The sequence below is a fragment of the Microtus oregoni genome, unplaced genomic scaffold (assembly GCF_018167655.1).
Source record: "Microtus oregoni isolate MIOR12 unplaced genomic scaffold, Mior012 000016F_ref0000370, whole genome shotgun sequence".
NCBI lineage: Eukaryota > Metazoa > Chordata > Mammalia > Rodentia > Cricetidae > Microtus > Microtus oregoni.
This window is the reverse complement of record NW_024543075.1, coordinates 31,059,835-31,079,478: the sequence shown is the minus strand read 5'-3', so window position 1 is coordinate 31,079,478 and position 19,644 is coordinate 31,059,835. Positions and strand designations below refer to the sequence as shown.

Genomic DNA, 19,644 nt, shown 5'->3' with positions numbered 1-19,644 from the left:
AAAGGTAACATTGCTCTCACAGAACGTTTTCTCAAATGTTTGGTGTTTTTCTACTATCTAGATGTTTTCTCTTTGGTTCTAGAGCTATTGTCTGCTGTATGGTGTTCAGTATGAATCCGGTATTTTCATTCTAGTGGTCTGACACACTTGGTGAGCGCTCTTTCCTCTCAGGCTCCCTTGAGTAGATGACTTCATGCAAGAGCAGTCTCTAGACTCTCCATTTCGGGCCACTAATTTCCATTTCTGTTTTCCTTTGAATATCCTATTATTTAAATTAGACATGTCATATACTCTGAATGTAATAATCTGTATCAACTCTCTCTGCTTTAAAAAAAAGGATTCATATTTAAATCCTAGATAAAAGAAAATTAGGACATCAAATTGGCAAAATGTCATGTCTTGGAAAACCTGGCATCAAAAGAGCATAAATAAGAACTTTTTATTAAAGTTTGATTAAATTAAAGAGCCCCAGTCCTGGCTAGCATTTCCTAAGAAAAAGTCACACATGATGCTTATCCATTTCATTATTTTAAATAAGGTTTTTTTCTAAGAGAAATAATAAATACTTTGAAGCGACCTTTAATTAAATTTGAAGGTCAACGGAAATAGAAAAGCTCCACATTCATTTCCTAGATTAGTTCATTTATTTCAACAAACATTTGGAAGGAGCCCACTGCATGCTAAGATCTCTACCAGGCACCAAAATGTAGCTGAAATAACAAAGGCGGGGGGGAGGCCTCTACTCTATTGGCACCTAATGGGGAAAGTGACATTAAACAAGAAATTCTGAGTGACACATTAAGTCAGCGAGCAAAGGTAGGCAGGCACTCTGAGCAGTGTCGGAGAGTAGGGGAAAGGTCTCTCATGCAAACACTGCAGAGCCTGGGGGAATTTTCTCATCCTGGATAAGAGAAAAGGACAAGGTGTGTCTAAAGATGCTTGAAAAACTTTGCTCCTACACCCTTCCACATCCAAAATTGCCACGTTACTCGACAGAGGGTCAGGCATTTGGGGTCCAGCTTTCCATCCCTTGAAGTCCTCACCAGGCCCTGCAGGCTGTTGGCTGTGTTGACTGAAAATGCTTCGGTGGGGTCTTGTCTTTGAGCGGTGTCTCAATCACATTGATGTAACAGAATGAATACCTGGCAAAAAGCAATCTAAGAAAGGATAGGTGTGTTTTGGCTCATGAGTTCAGGGGATGCAGTTCACCAAAACAGGAAAGGCAGTAACAATGGGAGCATGAGGTCACCTGCAGCCAGGAAGTTCAGAGCTGCAGACTGGTGCTCACCAACTCACTTTCCCCTTCCTTCCCTTTTGGATTCCGTCAGGGGTGTCAGCCCATGGATGATGCTCCCCACATTGTGAGGGGTCCTCAATTAGTCTTCTTTGAAAACAGCTTTTTTTAAAAAAAAAATTATTTATTTATTATGTATACAATATTCTGTCTGTGTGTATGCCTGCAAGCCAGAAGAGGGCACCAGACCTTATTACAGATGGTTGTGAGCCACCATGTGGTTGGTGGGAATTGAACTCAGGACCTTTGGAAGAGTAGGCAATGCTCTTAACCTCTTAGCCATCTCTCCAGCCCTGGAAATAGCTTTGAAAACACTACCTGCGATCCTAGGTGGCTACCAATATAGTTGAGCTGACATGAAGACCAACCATCACACAAACTTATGTCTGTGAGGCGCACAGGTACCAGTTTATGCCAGATTGGAGTCATGGTGGGAGGAGTACTATTCTCTAGATTCCTCAGTAGAGCTGGATTCGTCGCCTTAAGTCATCATTGTGAATCATGTCACTTGTGGGGTTCAGGATAACATGATTATCTCTGGAATCACATACTGGGGAAGTTGGGGAGACAGCAGGTCAAGTAGTAAGTCTTTGTGGCAAGGAAGGAATAGGGCTACATCCCAGGGGAGTGCTGATCAGGCACTGTAAAACAGGCCGGCCACTCAATACGAGGCTGGATAGGCAGTGCCACGGCTCAGACTGGGGGCCCTGTGGAAGCTGGGAATGGAAGTTCCCCCCGGGAGCTTCTTAAAACAAGCTGCAGCCGGCTGGGAAGATGACTCAGTGAAGTGCTTGCCAGGAAAGTTGGAGGACCAGAACCCACAATTTTAAAATGTCAGCTGTGGTACCACATGCTAATAATCCCAACACTAAGGAGGGGAAATAGGTAGACTTGGAGCTTCCTAGCCAGTCGGCCTAGCCTACTTGAGGAGTTCCAAAAAAAAAAAAATGGGCAGCAAATGAGAAACCACACCTGAAGTTGTCCTCCAGCCTACACACACACACACACACACATACACATGTTCACCACCGCACATGCACACACACCATGTATACATGCACACACCAGATACACAAAGAAGTTGTTAAAAAAAAAAAAAAACCACTGGCCCACAATCCAGAGGAATTCTTAAGGAACGTAAGAAGAGGAAATTGGGTCCCCATATCTACCTAATCATACAGAAAGATAGGCGTGTCTTCAGGTGATGTCTTACCATTCTCTTGCCATGGCAAAGCACCACGACCCACAACTTATAGAAGACTTGGCATTTAATTGGAGACTTGCTTACAAGTTTCTGAGGGTTAGTCCACTATTATCGTGGTGGGGAGGGCAGTGGCAGGCAGATGTGGTACTAGAGCAATAGCTGAGAGCCCTGAGCCAAAAGAAGGAAGCAGAGAGAGAAAGACTGGGCTTGGTGTGGACTTTCGAAACCTCAGAACCCATCAACAGTGACACGCCACCTCCAAGAGGCCACACCTCCTAATCCTTCTCAAACAGTTCTGCTCTCTGGTGAGCAAACATTCAAACAGATGAGCCTATGGGGGCCATTCTTACTCCACATATATAGGTGATAGGAGCTTTGAGACCCAAAAATGGTGAGCAGGATTTTTAGGATCAAGAAACAATAAGACCAATTCCATCACTACCAGATATACATGTTAAGCTGACCCACTGGGGTCCTCCATACCTGGTGAGCACCAATAAAGCCCAACCCTGAGGAACTCCCCCAAAAAGAAATTGTTTGGAAGCCATTTTAATTATAATTCTGGGGCAGTGGTGGCACATGCCTTTAATCCCAGCACTTGGGTGACAGAGGCAGGCAGATGTCTGAATTCGAAACCAGCCTGGTCTACTAAGTGAATTCCTGAACAGCCAGGGCTACACAGAGAAACCCTGTCTCAACAAAAAAAGAAAAAGAGAATTATAGGTCTTTTTCTACAGAGGCCTGCAGGACATGTGAGCACCAACAGACTATGGTCCCTACCCCCTCCAGTGGGTTGGAAAGGCTCCTGGAGGAGGTGACACATGGAACATTTGAACTTGAGCTGCAGGAGACCAGCTCCAGAGATTGTTAAAACAAGTGACTGGGCCCTACCCCACACCCCTAATTCCCCAAACCTGTGTGGGGCAATTTAACCTTTGTTTCTGATAAGTTCCTAGGGGAGCCAAGGACCCACACTTTCCAAAGTGCTTTAGTATAGAAGTAAATGCCAGGAGCCTGCTCCCAGGCTGGGCACAGGAAGGTTCTAGGAGCATGGGGTTTGGGGACAACATCCAGCCCCTGTTGGCCTGCTGATGCCGGAGCCAGGCTCTGACTTTGGCTCCATTCATGTTCCAGAGCCTAGACTGGTAACAGCCACAGTGGGAAGCCTGTTCAGAAAAACCTCCACACACACCCTTGTGTTCTCATATTGAACTCATGGTCTTTTTCTCTGCACAACAGAGAAAAACCAGTGTGTTTTAGCCAAAACACCCTGCACCAGAGGAATTTCCGATTTTGAAAATAGTACATGTACATATACATGTATGTAATATACATACATATACATAATCATGTATCTTGGGGATGGAATCCAGGTCTAAATGTGAACTCATCTGTTTCATATACACCTTACAAAACAGCCTGAAGGCCGGGCGGTGGTGGCGCACGCCTTTAATCCCAGCACTCGGGAGGCAGAGGCAGGTGGATCTCTGTGAGTTCGAGGCCAGCCTGGTCTACAAGAGCTAGTTCCAGGACAGGCTCCAAAACCACAGAGAAACTCTGTCTCGAAAAACCAAAACAGCCTGAAGATAACTTTGTACAATATTTCATTAATTTTTTAATTAGCATACAAAAGTTCCCTCATGGCGTCTTCAGGTGTGTGGCACACTTATTCACACTTACCCCACTCCTCTCTAGCTGCCTCTGCCTGGCTCCCCGAAGCCTTTGCCTTCTGTTCTCATGGGCACATGTTAAGTTACTTCCTCCTGTGCTCCTTACCCTCCTCTCCCATGATCCCCTTTCTAGTTTCATGACCTAAAGACACACACACACCACACACAAACCACAATCACAAGCACACACATCTGTATATAGTTTTCTATAGATAGATAAAAACTGCAGTATTTGTGAGTGTGACTTATTTTGTTTAACGTAATGCTTTCTGGCTCTACGCATTTTCCTGCAGATGTCGCGGCTGAATAAAATTCTATTGTGTATGTATAAAAGTTACCCATTCCTCTGGTGATGGACATTTAGATGGGAGTCATTGGCTGGTTATATTACAAATTTTCTAAGAATTTTGTGTATGCAACTATTTCATGATATGGAATTTTCTATTTGTGGGATTGTGTCAGCACCCAAGCTGCTGTGGAGTCTGGAGTATTCCAGCTTTGGGGTTTTCAGAGCAAAGATGTTAAACCTGTGATTATAATCATAGCAGAGGTGCCAAGCACTGGACTGGGCAAACTATGCAGGAGAGCTGGTTACTCCCTGTAACCTCTGACACAGACATGTGATCCCCATTTTAAAGGAGTGGAAGCCGGGGCCAGAGAGATGCTGTACAAGCAAGGGGACTTGAGTTCAGGCCTTCCGGATCTCACAGAAAAGCTGAGCATGGCTGTGTGTGCCCATGAGCCTGGCACTGGGGAAACAGGAACCGGTGGGTCCTGGAAGCTCACTGGACAGCGAGTTTAGCCAAAACAGTGAGCCTTGGGTTGAAAGAGAGATGCTATCTCAAACAATAAGATGGAGAGTAATAGAGGAAGACCTTTGACATGGCAAGGTACATGCATCCACATATATGTGCACATACATAAAACACAAATAAAAATATTTGGAAAATGATTTTGATGCTCAGACATGGAGAAGGACACACCGCTCCATGGGATGCTGTCAAGACACACACCTAAGCTTTCCTCCCCTCTGCTTGTTGGTTGGTTCCATTTGTCTGCCAAGGACCAATGATCTAAATCAGGGGGACCCACTGGGTCTGGAGCCATCACTCTCTAGGCTGGGTGAGGGTAGGCAGAAGCGCAGATCTCAGCAGAAGCCACAGGGTCTCTCAAACAGCAAGGGCTGACCAGCTACCAGATGGAATGAACAGATCAGTTGGCGACTAGCCAAGGATTCCCCACAGCTAGCGGCCTAAGGCTGCAGAGTTATGCCAAACTGCCTTTAAGTCTTGGCCCCTGCTACCCAAGCTCATTCATCCCAATACACGTACATTGCCTCTCAAACAAAAACAGGGTCATAATTCTACCCTTAGCATGACCAATGAAGGGAAAATGGAATAGGATGGATCTGTCACCTAGAATGTGCTAAGAGAATGGGACTCTTCCTCCACACTCTCTTCCGTGAGCCCCCTCCATCGTCTCTTACAATGCAGCCTCTCTTGAGATCTTGCAACCTAGGGAGATGAGGCTGAAGAGCTGCACATGATAGCTGGAGTCTGGAGACATTGTTTCCAGCAGCTAAAACATTTAGCCAAAGGTTTCTAGCTCTCCAACTCAACTGGTAACCAGGGCAACCAGATGGTCATGCCCTGATGCCAGGCAGGTCCTTGGGTGATCTCTTATGGTAAATAGAGGCAGAAGGCATGGGAAGACCTTTGGTACTCTGGAGATCTCAACTGAGTGGGGAGGAGGAGACTTTAGGAACTGATAGTGGAAAGAACATTGACCTTGAACTCACGTTTGTGTGGATCATTGTCTTCATTCTGTCCTGCCCCTTAATGTTGTGACTTTGGACAAATTCTACAACTCTCTTGAAGAAGTCAGAATCAGAATCAATATTCCTTGCTTTAGTTCTGTTGTAAAGATGAAATGAAGGTATGTCTTAGGACCATGGAATAGTTACTGTTTTGCAAAGTTCATCTCACATCCTAGACACACACACCTGATTTCCCAGAGCTTTACAGTGCAGTGAGAGATGCATCAGTCCACAGCTAAGCAAATAAATCATAGTTGGAAATTCTACAGAGGTGTTCAAAAATGGACAGTGGGAGGCATAAACCACAGATGCCTGAGGAGTCTCTTCCCTCTCTGTCCCTCTCAGTTTCTAACAATGGCCAAGCCACACGACTCCCAAGTATGTGCACAGCCCATCCCGAATGTAATAGCCTCTGTATTTGGTTTTCTAGGAGAGCAGCACCCTCAGCTGAATTCTCAGTGGACAGGACACGCCACTTAATGTCCTTCTTGACCATGATGGGCCCTAGTCCCGATTGGAACGTGGGCCTGTCTGCAGAGGATCTGTGCACCAAGGAGTGTGGCTGGGTCCAGAAAGTGGTGCAGGACCTGATTCCCTGGGACGCTGGCACTGACAGCGGGGTGACCTATGAGGTAGGTGTGTGCCCACAGCAGAAGGCAGAACTCCTTAGCAACCTCTTCTGCTCTGCCCTAATCTAGGTGTCTAGGGTGTGACTCAGTTATGTCCTACAAGTCCCTTGTAACCAGCATTGTTCTGTGTACCAACTGCATTAAAGTCTGGAGCCATCACAAGGCCGAGGAGGGGGCTAGGTTGTTAAGAGCACTCATTGTTGTTAGGAGGACAAGTTCAGGGGCTGGAGAGATAGCTCAGTGGTTAAGAGCACTGCCTGCTCTTCCAGAGGTCCTGAGTTCAATTCCCAGCAACCACATGGTGGCTCACAACCATCTGTAATGAGGTCTGGTGCCCTATTCAGGCATGCATGCAGACAGAACATTGTATACATAATAAATACATTTTTAAAAAAAGAGAGAGGACAAGTTCAGTTCCCAGCCCCTGCAAGGCAGCTAACAAGCATCTGTAATTCCAGTTCCGGAGGATCTAAACCCCTCTTCTAACATCCATCCATGGGTACCAGGCGCACAGGTGGTATGCATACAAGTGTGCAGGCAAAAAACAAAATAAAACTTTAACATGTAAAATAAATAAATCTTTTTAAAAGATATTTTTAAAGTCTGGAACCATCAGAAAACCAGTAAGAGAGGGATAGGCAGACAGCTACTTCAGTGACGTTCTTGCTAGGCAAGCAGGAAGGAGTCAGTTCCCCAGAATGTAGGTTACAAAGTCAGGCAGGGTGGCTCACGTTGGTGATCCTAGTGCTGGGGAGGGAGAAACATGTGGATCCTGGAGAGCTTGCTGCCTGCCACACTCAACATTCTATCTGTAATCTGGGGCTGCCTTCTCACAGCAATGACAGAGCTGAGTAGTCACCAGGCACAGCGTGACTCACATTTGACCAGACACGAGAACAGTCCGCTGCCTGGTCCAGCAGAAAAAGCCTTGGATCCAGGTCAAGCTGGCTCAGCCACTTCTAAGCTTGGATGACCTCTTTGGCACTTGGCTCTTCCAGCTAGCCACAAACTTCTGGTGTGCGTGGAAGCTTCTAAGATAGGGTTATGGATTTCCAAGCACAGGGTCTATACAAGTGGAATTCCATGAATATACCTTTTTTAAGATTTGTTTTACGCGTGCAAGTGCTCTGGCTACATGTACACCTTTACACTAGAAGAGGGCACCAGATCCCGTGACAGATGGTTGTGAGCCACCGTGTGACTGCTTGGAATTGAACCCAGGACCCCTGAAAGAGCAGCAGTGCTCTTAACCGCTGAGCCATCTCTCCAGCCTCGTTATACTTCTTACATTCCAACCAGAGCATGCTCTATTTAATCCCCAAAAGTCCTAATAGAGTTTTTGTTCTGATCTCAATAAACACATTACTCTGAGGTTTTCCCATTGTATTTCCCACGCTGTCTGTTTTATTCCTGCAGTCACCAAACAAGCCCACAATTCCTCAGGAAAAAATCCGACCCCTGACCAGTCTGGACCATCCTCAGAGTCCTTTCTATGACCCAGAAGGTGGGTCCATCACACAAGTGGCCAGAGTCGTCATCGAGAGAATCGCCCGGAAGGTAACGTGAGGAGGGCCATTGTTCCTGTACACCTTTCTAGAACCACTGGAGTCTCTGCTTCCTAGCAGCTCTGGATATGGGATTTCTGGGCCACCTGAGGTCTCAAGCATGAAAATTATCTTTTAGAGTGAAGCTGGGTTCAAATGAATGATTTGATCCAAGCAGATTAGTTTATCCTAAGTTCTACAATCAGTTGCTAATGTCTACCATGGTCAGGATATCTGTTTAGTCAATGCTTTTTTTTTTTTTTTTTTGCATTTCTTTTCACTTAAGCTATAAGTTCTGTTAGCCCAGAACTCCACTATCACGTGGGTTTTGTGCCAAGGCAACATTAGAATTAGGTATTCCTGCTCTCCCTTGAACATTCTCTTTTCTTGACTGTCTACTCTCCATTTCTTTGGCAGGGAGAACAATGCAACATTGTACCGGACAATGTGGATGACATTGTAGCTGACCTGGCTCCAGAAGAGAAGGATGAAGGTACGCTGTTCTCCTCTGTCGCAGGTGGCAACATAAACTGACACTGTGTTCCCATCTCTGAAATAATCAGGATGCCTGGAGGCAGGGGAACTCAGGTGTCTAAGCATGTGCTTAGCATGTACCAATCCCTGGTCCCTATTTCCAGTATCATAGCCAAAGAAAAGACTAAAATCCAAGACCAACATTAGGTACTAATATAAGGCAATTGGTGGAGGAGAGACATCGGAGCAAGTATTAACATTAGTTCTCTATGGCGGCCATGGAGACGGCATTTGGTGGGTTTCGCAGTATCCAGACTGCTGTCTGCTTTGCTGCTTGTCAGGCGGAGACAAGTCCATCTCCCTATCATCAAGGACAAAGTCCAGGCTTGACAGTCAGGAGAGAAAGGCAGAGCCTTGGTTTTTAATTTCCTCACAGAACCTTGACTTCATGAATCTGTAACCCTGACAAGAAGCTAACCTTCCCATCTCTCTTCCCTCAACTATGAAATGGGTATCATAACAGATGCTGCCTCCGAGAAAATGAAAATCAACAGGCCCAGTTAAGTGAGGTTCTTAGGATGCCAGCACAGGGCAAGTGCCTGGGGAGCTGACACTTGTGGGTGGAGCCAATGGAAAATGTGTGAGCTTCTCAAAACTGCCCATGAAATGCCCACCTGCTTGGAAACAATGCCTGCCAAGGGCAGGTGGTGTTGGGAAGATACACAGGTACAGAAGGATCTTACAGGAAGAGAGGAGTCCCTTGTCATTAGATATTTACCAGCAGGAATTTTTTTAAAAAAATTATTTATGTGTATTGGTGTTTTGCCTACGTGCATGTCTGTGTGAGGGTGTCAGATCCCCTGAAACTGCAGTTGCTGACAGTTGTGACCTGCCATGTGGGAATTGAACCCAGGACCTCTGGAAGGGCAGATAGTGCTCTTAATTGCTGAGCCATCTCTCCAGCCCCTGGAACATCAAGGGAAGAAAACACCTGCCTCTGTCCCTAGAACACACAGATAAGCCTTTATGCAGAGAGCAGCCATGGCTCCCACAGGCTCCCAGGGATAACATGTCAAACACTCTTTGCAGATGACACCCCGGAAACCTGCATCTACTCCAACTGGTCTCCGTGGTCGGCCTGCAGCTCCTCCACCTGTGAAAAGGGCAAGAGAATGCGGCAACGCATGCTGAAGGCGCAGCTGGACCTCAGTGTCCCCTGCCCTGACACGCAGGACTTTCAGCCCTGCATGGGCCCTGGCTGCAGCGATGAAGGTAAGGTAAGGCCTAGGCCAGCCAGAGAAGGCTGGAAAGAGAGGCCCACCTAGCAACATGGGTCCCTTTCGCCATGACGGGCAGTGTTCCCAGAGAGGCATCATGGTCATTCATCTCCATTGCTCCAACCAGAGCAAGGGCCTCCTACAGTATCTTGAGGTCTCTGAACACACAGCCCATCATATAACAAATTTCCGAGACTCACCCTTCTTCCTTCATGCGTTACTTGAATGTCACCTAGACCAAAATGCCTGTCAGGAATTTGTCGGAGTCAGAGGATTTAGTCAGCAGTTGCTTGATCTCATGTACTTCATGGCACCCCAGTAAAATATGGTGGTAGAAGAGTGATCTACTTTCTCTAGCTAGACCCCACTTCCTAAAGTCTCCCCAATACCCCCAACCACCACAAGATACTGTTAGAAATAAGTTTGGGGTCACAAAAGAGACCACCATTCTGACTGAAGGGTCTGGACAATGGCAAGCTTTACTCTTGCTCCAGAGGGTGTGTTCAGGAAGAGGGAACACGTGGACAGGAGGTTCATTAAGTTTTTATTCTAACTCAGGTGACGGCTGTGTCTTCCTCATTGGCTTGGGTCCAATCTCACAATCGTACTCTGTCAGCTAGTCTGAAAAGAATTGGTGCATAGGAAATAGCAGAGGGAATAGGGGGTCACTAGAGGTGAAGGGCCACTGGAGGTGAGGGGTCACTGCTCCAAAGGAAGAGGGTCCCTTCTCCAGGCTATCCAATTCTTAGGATAGAGCAGTGGGCCTCACCATATAGCCCAAACCAGTCTAGAGCTCACTCAGTAGCGCCATGTGGGTCAGGAACTCATGATGCCCCTGCCTCCGCCACTGGAGTGCTGAGATTGTTGGGCTCTCAAATGCTTTTAAGTAATTGTTATTCCTGGCCCCTCTTCCAAACCCGACCTGAGCCTTACATGGAGCGCGGCGCACTTGTTTCACATAGGGGCCTTCAGCTCATTGCTCACTTTCTCCGCTGGAAACTGCTCAAAGGTCAGGCTTGCTTTCTGCAAGTCTGCAAAACCTACGTCACTACACATAGCTTTGGAGATTGCAGGACGGTGATTGTGGGGCCAAGGGCAAAGGGCAGCTACCTGCTTCTGCGTGACTCTTTCTGCCTGTACAGGCCTATGCTGTTTCCTATTCTTATTCTGAAGAGGGCTAGACAGGCTATACTTATTCTGTGGCAGGGCCATTCAGGCTGGAATGGTGCCTCGCACAAAGAAAAGCAATTCCAAGCAGGGGCTAGCTAAAACAGTACAATCTCCTGCACACCACTTCCCAGCTTTTCCTGGCAGGAGCCTGGCCTGCCTCTCGGGGCTTTTCTCCCACAGGGGTCATTGCTAGCCATGTGGGCCTCAAACGGAGCACCATGGAGAAGAACAAACCCTGCTGTAGACAAGCCTACAAGGAGACAGGGAGAAGAAATTCACCGTCAGCCCTGAGGCTCCTTTGGGGGTACAAGAGCTAGGCAGCTAATGCCAATAGTGGTGCTGAAGTTTCTAAGTATAGCCTAAGACTCCTCCACAGGAAAGCTGCCACTATTATATCAGGCAGGCGGCCCCAGGAGGTACGGCGGTACTAAATTGCTGGACCTGGACCTTTTCTTTGGACCTGAGGCACCTGCTCCACTCCTTAACTGCCTCTCCTCCCAGAGCCAGAGTTCTCCTGTGCCAACCCCAGTTTCTTTCCTGCCCCTCCTGAGCATGCTCAGTGTGTTGCAGATGGCTCCACTTGTACCATGTCCGAGTGGATCACCTGGTCGCCCTGCAGCATCTCATGTGGCATGGGCATGAGGTCCCGGGAAAGGTACGTGAAGCAGTTCCCAGAGGACGGCTCGGTGTGCACACTACCCACAGAAGAGACAGAGAAGTGCACAGTCAACGAGGAGTGCTGTGAGTAGGGCAGGGGGAAGGGGGGCGGGGTACCCCTAGGTGGGTGGGGCAAGCAGGCAGGCGGATCCCTGCACAAACCGCAAAATTCCAACTGTGTGGACTCCCCCAGCTCCTAGCAGCTGCCTGGTGACTGAGTGGGGCGAATGGGATGACTGCAGCGCCACCTGTGGGATGGGCATGAAGAAGCGGCACCGCATGGTCAAGATGAGCCCCGCTGACGGCTCCATGTGCAAGGCGGAGACGTCGCAGGCGGAGAAATGCATGATGCCCGAGTGCCGTGAGTGGGTATGGGGAGGGCTTTGGGCAGCGAACCTCAAACGGACAAGAGACACCCAAGTTCTCCCCGACTAAGTGGATGAATAGGGACCAAGAGAGAGCAGGGTTTGGTCTTGTAGGGCACTGTCAGGAGCAAGAGAAACAGAGGTGTGCGGGTATCCCACCAATTAGATCCAGACAGGCCCCCTGCAGGTGTTTTACACACACTGGTGACTTCTGGATAGAATTCACCTGCAGCTGCGTTCTCTAGAAGCATTTCCCTTGGGGGCAATGGACAGGGATAGTAAATTTAGGCAGGACATGCTTTGAACTCTGCCAAGTCATTCCTGGCTTTTTGTTTGTGGGGTTGAGACAGTCTCATTGTGAAGCCCTAACTGGTCTGGAACTGGCTAGGTAGACCAGGCTTGCCTTGAAGTCATAGAAATCCCACTGCCTCTACCTCCCACATGCCGAGATTAAAAATGTGCGCGACTATGGCCAGCAATTCTGTTTTATGAAGGCCTTGTTAGGTGTCATAAGGCACAACTATGCCCACTCCAGGTGTAAATGGATGAGCATGTGCACACAAGCGCATGCGCGCGTGCACGCACACACATTCTAGGGATTTCAGCTCAGACAAAGCAAAACTGCAGGCACTGAGTTCCTGTCAGGGCACCATGAGGAGTGTTCTTAGTGAGGCCCTACTAAATCTATAGATTATTAATTAAACTTGGTGACTCCATTAAATCAGTGATGTCTCTGTTGAGAACTTGCATTCTGCTTCACTGACCGTCACCTGGTGTAAGGTCATGACCACCAACTGGGCCACTTCCTGCTCCAGGCTGTTCACTCTGAACCTAGGGTCCAGTTCCCTTCTATCCCAGTGGCTAGTGCAGGTGGGGGTTTTACAGGGCCAAGATCAAAAACAACAAAAGGTGCCTGTTCTCAGTGCCAAACTCGGCTCTTGACCTAGATACCATCCCGTGCTTGCTGTCCCCCTGGTCCGAGTGGAGCGACTGCAGCGTCACCTGTGGGAAGGGCATGCGGACCCGCCAGCGGATGCTCAAGTCTCTGGCAGAGCTGGGCGACTGTAACGAGGAACTGGAGCAGGTGGAGAAATGCATGCTGCCAGAATGCCGTAAGTCCCAGGTCCTGGAAGCCCACCCCTCGCTTGGTCCAGTGAGCCCCCAACCAGCTACGTGCTAATACTACCAGACGGGGAGACAGCTAAGTGGATAAATCACTTTGTGTAAAAGCGTGGGGACCAGGCTTTGGATCCCCAGAACCCACATAAAAGCCCAGCAGGCATACTGGCTAGCTAGACCAGCCAAATCAGTGACCTGTAGGTTCACAAAGAGACCCTCTCTCAGTAAATACAGCGGAGAACAATGGAGAAAACACCAGAAATAATGTTTGTTCTTAAGACATGCCTGTGCATACACATACACACACACACACGCAAAAGATTGTAGACTGTTAAGATCCTATAGTGAGACTAATTTGTCTTGGAGAAAGAGTAGAATTTGGATCTGTGTTGGCAGAAACACTTCAATTTCATTGTTGTCTGCAAAACAAACACACAGAATGGCCGTGAAGACTAAATAGGAGATGGATACTAATGCTGTAGCACACCCAGTCCTTGACCTCCCCTGCTCAGTCCTTGTTTTCCCCCACCCCGCTGAGAAACTTGTCTGACCAGGAACTTTGTAACCTTTCAATTCTATCCCAGTACCATGTGTTTTATTTATTTACCTGTGACTGGAGGCTGGCCATTAAGTCAACACTCCACAAGGCTGGTAAGAAGGGGAGAGTCAGGTTCTCAAAAACATCTGCCCACATCTGCCTCTGCAATCTGTGTAGTCAATATCGCTGATTATTATTCCTGTTTCCCAGTTCATACAGCAACAAAACACTTCCCAGGCTACTGTGAGGACCAAAGCCAGCTCCTGGCACGAAGTGCAAGCAGGTGCAGGCCCCCATGGGCCTCAGCAGCCTTGGGCTCTTACTACCCATAGTCAGGACACAGTTACCTCAATGACTGGGCTCTAGAGCCTTCATCTAGTGGTGACGGTCACCAATTCATACAAGTGTTTATATCCACAGGGTCTACTCAAGGGGATCAGGAAATGAACATCCACAGGGTTCTGCTGGGAGCAAATAGCTCATTTAATCCTCATAGCCTAATTTAAGAAAATTACAATTATCCCCATTTGGCAGACAAGCTCCTTCAGGGAAAGGGGCCGGAAAACACTGAGTTGAAGAATGTGGAATCATTTGCCTCCTTGGACACATCTTGAAAAATCAGACCAAAATGCTGTTTCCCCTCATACTGCGAGGTGCTTGCTTAGTAAGAATGCTAGATCTTTGTTATGATAAACCCTAAAACAATTTTTGCACTTGATCCTTTGTAGAACTTCCCATCTCGGGCTCCTGTGTTCTACACAGACCACCACATACAGGAGGCAGCTGAGGTGCAGAATAAGAAAAGCTGTATGGGTTTGAGAAAGCATGGGTTCATGTAGGCAAGTCACCTGCAACCTTGTTCTCTCCAAAGGCTATGTAGTGGATGGCCATTCGCTGAAGAACACTATGGCTCCCCTGAGGAAATCTAGGTTCCTTGAGACGAGGGGGGGGGGGGGCTGGTCAGTGCCACTAGAAATTGACATGATTATTCCAGGAAGTCACAGGGCAAGGCATGAGGTTACAAAAACACCTTCGATGTCCCCTATCACCTTAATCACAGAGGAGCCAGAATGAGAAGAGTATGGGTTCATGATCTGCCAACAGCATTGCCTCTACTGCTCCAGATAATGCCATTGCTTCTAGATCCCCGTTTCTTCTGATTGGCAACATGACTGAGACAGTCAAAGGGGATACACTCAACTACTCTGTTTCCCACTGTCTCTATCTTGCTAGCCATTGACTGTGAACTCAGCGAGTGGTCCCAGTGGTCTGAATGTAACAAGTCATGCGGGAAAGGCCATATGATCCGAACCCGGACAATCCAAATGGAACCTCAGTTTGGGGGTGTACCCTGCCCAGAGACTGTGCAACGCAAGAAGTGTCGTGCCCGGAAATGCCTTCGGAACCCATCAGTCCAGAAGCTGCGCTGGAGGGAGGCCCGAGAGAGCAGGCGCAGTGAACAGTTTAGGGAGGAGTCAGAGGGAGAGCAGTTCCCAGGTACAGTTCCCCAAAGGCCAGGGCGGGTGGGGCTGCTCTGGGCTCAGAGAGAGAGGGGCACTTTGGACTATTCAGACTATTCAGACTGATTCCCAAATACTATGAAAGCATACTTTATACAGAAGAGATTGGGTGAATATTTGTGTGTGTGTGTGTGTGTGTGTGTGTGTGTGTGTGTATGTGTGTATGTAACTGCCAAAATAGATTTTCAAGCAAAGAGCCTTTGGAAATTGCACACTGTTTTTTCTTCGCGTTTGTAAAGCACCTTGCTCACAATCAGCTATGACTAACCAAGCCCATTTACTTCTGCATAAAGGGAAAATGATGGCACAGATGCATACGAGAGCCCTGATTGTTTAGGAAAATCTTTATGGCTCATCAGATCAAACCATCCCTATAAGTGTAGGGCAAGTCTATCCTGGCCGGTGACTTCTCAGTTTAATGTTAACCACAAAGCTTAGCATTTGGATTTATTTCTTCCAGCTGATGTGGAGCCAGGCAGCCACCTAAGTGGTAAACACTCCAGAAGAACAATGAACCAAGTGCAAAGGAAGCCAGAGAATGAGCACAGAACTAACTGGAATCTGAGGAAATGCAGGACAGAGAAAGCTAGACTGACTCCTACGGAGTTTTTAGGAGCTTGCCATATGATAAGCATTCATGCAGATAAAAATAAATTAGAGGGGGCTGGAGAGATGGCTCAGTGGTTAAGAGCAGTGGCTGCTCTTCCAAAGGTCCGGAGTTCAATTCCCAACAACTACCTGGTGGCTCACAACCATCTGTAATGAGATCTGGGCCTTCTTCTGGCCTGCAGGCATACATGCAGGCAGAACACTGTATACATAATAAATAAATAATCTTTAAAAAATAAATAAATTAGAAACATAAACCCATTCTTTAAAATCACCATCACCCCTAGGCTAGAGAGATGGGTACTCTTTCAGAGGACCCAAGTACAGTTCCCAGCACCCAAATGGTGGCTCACAACATTCTGTAACTCCAGTACCAGGGGATCTGATGCCCTCTTCTGACCTCCACAGGCATTTGTGTGCATATGGTGTATAGATAGGCAAAACACACACAACACACAGAAGAAAATTAAAGAATAGTAATAACCCCTACATGGAATGGCACTGCTGAATGAGCTGGTCCAAACCAAAAAAAACCCCAAATGTTTGACAGGCCAACAGAATGAAGATTTGAGGCAATCCGTGGTTAAGTCCTGGGCACAGACCATTAACCATTTTTTGAATTTTCTGAAGGCAAACACAGCAGCCATGGAAAAGTTCAGTGGCTCTTCCTTAATACAGTCCACCTCACCTTTGATGAGCGAGAAGAGCGCATGCCTTTAATCCCTGCACTTGAGCAAAGCTAGTTCTAGTACATCAAAGGCTACACAAAGAAACTGTGTCAAGAAACCAAAATGTGGGGGGAGAAGGAAGGAAAGAAGGAAGGGAGGGAGGGAGGGAGGGAGGGAAACAGAGGGAGGGAGGGAGAAAGGGAGGGAAAGGAAAGGAAAGGAAAGGAAAGAAAAGGAAAGGAAAGGAAAGGAAAGGAAAGGAAAGGAAAAGGTAGCTCATTCTCCAGTGTAGAGATGAACTAAGTCGACAGGCCCTTTCTTTAGGAATATTCTATACCAAGATGTCTGTGGCAGGCAGGCAGTCATCAGTCCCAGTTAAAGGCAGCTATATGCTCAGCAGTTTCTCCAGGAAACTTTGCTGTGGTATGGTAAACAGTCATACATAGTCATGAGCATGCTGTCTTCAAAGATGAGATGTATGAAGGGCTGCTGGTGTGTGCAGACAAGAAAACCCCTGCCTCCCGAGTGCTACTGATGTATGCAAACAGGAACCTCATCGCTGGTGGTCAGAGGGATTCCTTTGAGGAAGGCATCGTCATGTTTCATAGGAAGAAGAAAAGAATTGTTCATTTGACTTAGTAATGGGTAGGCTGAGACCTCGGGCAGGGAGGCTCACGAAGTAGTTCAGTGCTCCGGGCTGGTTACAAGTCGGTACTTTAAACAAACCTTTAGCCATGATCCTGTGGCACAGAGGCCAGCTGGCTTGGTATCACTCTTCTGAGGTTTGGCTGTGTTAGACTCATTCTCGTTTGCACAGCCACAATCAAGAGGAGCTGGAAGAGCAACCCCAGGCTCACCTGCCTTTCTGGGGCCTCTTGCCACAGGGTCCCTCGAATGAGGTCACCCCGACTTGCTCACACCTAAGTTGTTTTCAGGCACAATTTTTTGCTCGTACCCCATTAGCCAAAGCAAGCCAAGCCTAGGTTCAAGGGGTGGGGAAACACTCTGACCTTCGACAGGAAGCGATCAGGACATTAATGGTCATAGCTTTTGCAACCCACCATATATATGAGCTAGCAATCCCTAATACAATCAGTAGGCATTAATTAATCCAACCACTCATTACATGGAGAAGCAGAGAGTGGCAGACAACTCATGGAGAGTCCTGCTGGAAGTCACTGCTCGCATTCTGCCAGCCTAACTACACATTCTCACTTTCAGGCTGTCGGATGCGCCCGTGGACAGCCTGGTCAGAATGCACCAAACTGTGCGGAGGCGGGATCCAGGAGCGTTACATGACTGTGAAGAAGAGGTTCAAAAGCTCCCAGTTTACCAGCTGCAAAGACAAGAAGGAGATCAGAGCGTGCAATGTGCACCCTTGTTAGCCGGGGTGCAATTCCCCCAGGGCTGCATCTCAGATTCCAGTCACCAATAAGGCTGGGTGGTTTGTTTGCTTGTTTACGATGAGTTAAATTGTGTCCATTAGTTTTCATTTTTACGGCGTGGTTTGCCCAGTAGTCTTATGGATGCCAAGGGACATCCTGTCTGAATACGTCTTGGTGGGTGCAGGCCAAGTGGGGCACCCCTGTCCTCAGGCAGCCCTCTTCCTACACCGAAGTGAGTAGCATTGGTTCACCTTGTACTAAACTGAAATGTGTCCCTCTGGAGCATCCCCCTGGCCAAGCAGGACAGAGACTCTGGCCACATCCACAAGGAGAAGCAACCAGCATGCAGGAGACACCCATCAGATGCAGAGGACAGATTCCCCTTTCTCGCCTTTGGCCTGCGACCCCTGCAGAAGCCATTTCTCTTCTTTTCACTTAGCGCAACTTCAGGTATCTCTCGGTAAAGCCTCGCGCACGAGCTCTCCAGGCCCTCAAGGAAAAGCAGGAAGGCGGGGTGGCTTTTATTCTACAAACCTGACACTGGTTTGTGACACCACAAAAGCAGCAGGTGACGGTGGCTGCTTTATTTAACCGTAGGCGGTGATAAAGGAAATGAGGCATAAACTACGTTTCTCTTGGGTTTCGATTGCTGGTGCCATAGTTGTCCTAGGGTGCCAGGGCATGACCCTCTTCTCAGCAGATTCCTCTTTGGACCAATGGAGGCAGTAAACTGGATAACTGTCCCAAATGTGACTAAAATCTTCTTACAGATCCAGACCCTTTAGGTTCCCCAAACTTCCTTAGAATAAGGCATCTTAACTCTTGAGAACTACCTGCTAAGTTTGCCAGCAAGCCCCCGTGTCAATTCTTCAACAAAAATGCTATCTTCCTACTTATTAAGTCCCTGATAGTTTATAGTTAGAGAGGAGAAAGGCAACCTATTCTCATGATTAAGACACAAACCTAGAGAAGGTTTATTCAGCCATGCCTGTGCCTCAGGCATGTTCCCCGTGGACAGTCCAAAGGAAGGCCAGGGGTTTCCACCGACGTCCAAGCCATCAGCAGCGCACTGAATCCATGTCTAACAACAACCCACAAGCAGAAAACAGGGACATTTGTCTCTGTTGTGAGCTCATCGGCAGGTTCTGCTCATGCATCTGTTGAAACTATCTTCACATTCTTTTGCAAGTCTGTGTTTATTACCGCTTCGTCCAAATACATACTGTGGGCAAGACGCCCACAGTACTCTGGATATACTACTTTAAGAATCTGCATTAAACACATCAGGATTATTTCCAGTCACATCTATGTACAACCCCCAAATATGTATTTTCCTTAACACAAGAGCGCCTGTTCAATAAAAAAAATAAATAAAAAATAAACCTTAGTGGGCCTGTCTTTGTTTTTAGGCCATTAAATGGTGGGAGGGTTGGGTCTTTTTTCAGTTTGTTACCCCATTCATTTTCAGGAAAAGATGGGGCGTCTGTCCCCTCGAGGTGGGCCACTGACATCATACCCCTTGCTCATCTGAAGCTTGGATTATTTCCAACATTATTTTTAGATATTTTAATGAACTGCTTTCTCTTTCAAAGGAATAGAATACAAAGAAATGAGAAGCTTAAAATTCTACTGGGGACCCCCAACACCCACCTCCAAAAAGTCCTGATGAAGAATCTGCCCTGCCTACTTCTTTTTTTTTTATTGA

General features: G+C 47.4%; 1 protein-coding gene across 1 annotated transcript in view; it reads left to right on the top strand.

The window, feature by feature from the left end:
- The window catches only part of Spon1 (spondin 1), a 294,791-nt gene extending 275,470 nt beyond the window's left edge, over positions 1-19,321 (top strand). The window contains exons 8-16 of the mRNA XM_041666818.1: positions 6,415-6,616; positions 8,030-8,170; positions 8,575-8,650; positions 9,721-9,903; positions 11,649-11,819; positions 11,929-12,096; positions 13,048-13,212; positions 14,991-15,254; positions 17,776-19,321. Coding sequence (XP_041522752.1) covers positions 6,415-6,616; positions 8,030-8,170; positions 8,575-8,650; positions 9,721-9,903; positions 11,649-11,819; positions 11,929-12,096; positions 13,048-13,212; positions 14,991-15,254; positions 17,776-17,939 — 1,534 coding nt within the window. The 3' untranslated portion in view covers positions 17,940-19,321. The remainder of the gene's footprint in view (positions 1-6,414; positions 6,617-8,029; positions 8,171-8,574; positions 8,651-9,720; positions 9,904-11,648; positions 11,820-11,928; positions 12,097-13,047; positions 13,213-14,990; positions 15,255-17,775) is intronic.
- The last annotated feature ends 323 nt before the right edge of the window (positions 19,322-19,644 follow it).